Source organism: Sinocyclocheilus grahami, unplaced genomic scaffold (genome assembly GCF_001515645.1).
Source record: "Sinocyclocheilus grahami isolate Dianchi unplaced genomic scaffold, SAMN03320097.WGS_v1.1 scaffold1923.1, whole genome shotgun sequence".
Lineage (NCBI taxonomy): Eukaryota > Metazoa > Chordata > Actinopteri > Cypriniformes > Cyprinidae > Sinocyclocheilus > Sinocyclocheilus grahami.
Genome location: NW_015507102.1, coordinates 187,152 through 189,070, shown reverse-complemented (window position 1 = coordinate 189,070; position 1,919 = coordinate 187,152). Strand labels below are relative to the sequence as shown.

The 1,919-nt window shown below is 39.1% G+C and overlaps 1 protein-coding gene across 1 annotated transcript in view; it reads left to right on the top strand.

Moving 5' to 3' along the window:
• The first annotated feature begins 365 nt into the window (after positions 1–365).
• The window catches only part of LOC107573360 (stonustoxin subunit alpha-like), a 12,902-nt gene continuing 11,348 nt past the window's right edge, over positions 366–1,919 (top strand). Inside the window, exon 1 of the mRNA XM_016259800.1 lies at positions 366–546. Coding sequence (XP_016115286.1) covers positions 367–546 — 180 coding nt within the window. The 5' untranslated portion in view covers position 366. The remainder of the gene's footprint in view (positions 547–1,919) is intronic.

Below are 1,919 nucleotides of genomic sequence, written 5' to 3'. Positions count from 1 at the left end.
CTAATGCTGAGGTCTGAGGATGTCCTCATATGAGCACATTAGTATGAATGAGGCTTGTGTGAATAGCATATGTTTCTATGCTTCTACCTCCTCAGCGCATTGCTCGGTCATCTTTAAAATAAAATAATCCGATTTTCAGTACACAAACAAGCTAATTGCACATTCACAGAGACAGAACAGACTTTATGAATATATCACATATTTGACCCGACTGACAAGTTCAGAATGATAATAAATGTGCACAATACTTTTTATTGAATAATTAGTTTGATACAAAAAGGATACAACACATAATGTGATATACAGAGCAAACAAACTAATGTGATGTGGACTGTTTCTGTATGTGTTTTTAGGTTGTCTGGCTGTATGGTGACAGAGGAGGGATGTTGTTATGTGTCTTCAGCTCTGAGTTCAAACCCCTCACACTTAAGAGAGCTGGATCTAAGCTATAATCACCCGGGAGATTCAGGAGTCAAGCTGCTCTCTAAAAAACTGGCGGATCCAAACTGCTCACTGGACAAATTCAAGTATGTCGAGCAGGAAGAGGTTTTAGGTTTTATTGTTTAAACTTTTCAGTGTCTCTGGGTATATCTATATGAGTCTAGGAGTTTTTAGAGGATGCAACAATATTTAAGATTTAAAGAGCACTAGTCTGAGAAGTAAAATCTTAACTAGACTGCTCAGACAAAACAAATTAACAACAAAGTAGTACTTTAACTCACCCCCTAACTGGCCACAAAACCGGAGCAAACCGTGAAAACACAATAAAAATAGCAGGCTCCTCCCTACAGCTTCCATAAAAGGTAGAAACAAACATATTCACAATGATAACTTATGTTGCAAATATTAACAACTTGTAAATGAAAGAACAAAACAGCCCTAACTTTAAAGGGGACATCAGATGTCCATTTTCCACAAGTTGGTATGATTCTTTAGTACTACATACTACATGCATACTACATACATGAAAACATACTTTGGTTAAAATTCATCAATGGTTGTGTAAAACAACACCCTTTTTACCTTGTCAAAAACAGCTCTGTTCACAGCGAGCCATGTTTCTTCACCGGTGGTGTTACCATCAAAAACTAAATAAATCCACTGCCTCCTCAGTGACTCTGATGTCAGGAGAAAATGAAGACTCTTATGTTCACTTTTACATCCAACTACAAAACACCTGCATCGCTTCTGAAGCTTCTGTGTAGCTCAATCTGTGTGAGTGACTGAATGTGTGCGTGTGAACTGCAGTGAAGACAGCGCATTAGTTTAGAGCATTTGTGCAATGATCACCTACCAGCAATGTAAAGATGATTTTATTAATATATTAGAATGAGGACATTACAATATAAATATATTAGAACGAGGACAGTATTATTTATGGGCTTGAAAACAAGATGCAAACAATCATAATATTGTACCTGGTCAAGAGTGCCCAATGTTGAAACGTGAAACCTGCACCATTACTGATATTATACAGTTCTGGAGGCTCTTCATAATGCAGAGATCAACTGTCTGCTCCGCCTACAGTCAGCAGTGGTCCTACAGTATGCAGTGTTTAATAAACAGCTGTTTTATTGAATTCTGCTGAGGTGAAATGACTTTACTGGTGATACACAGCCCTACTAGCAACCACCCCATGTACTTTAGCAACTACACAGCAACACCCTAGCAATCATGTTGTGTACCTTGGCAACCACATAGCAACCAACCAGAACATGTTATCAACTGCACAGCAACCACCCAAGTGCCCTGGCAACTACATAGCAACTCCCAAGCAATCACCCCAAGTACCCTAGCAACTGCATAGCAACACCATATAAACCACCCTGAACACGTTATCAACCGCAAAGCAACCACATCACGTACCTTAGCAACCACATAGCAACTCCCTAGCAACCACCCTGAGTACCTTGTATAGT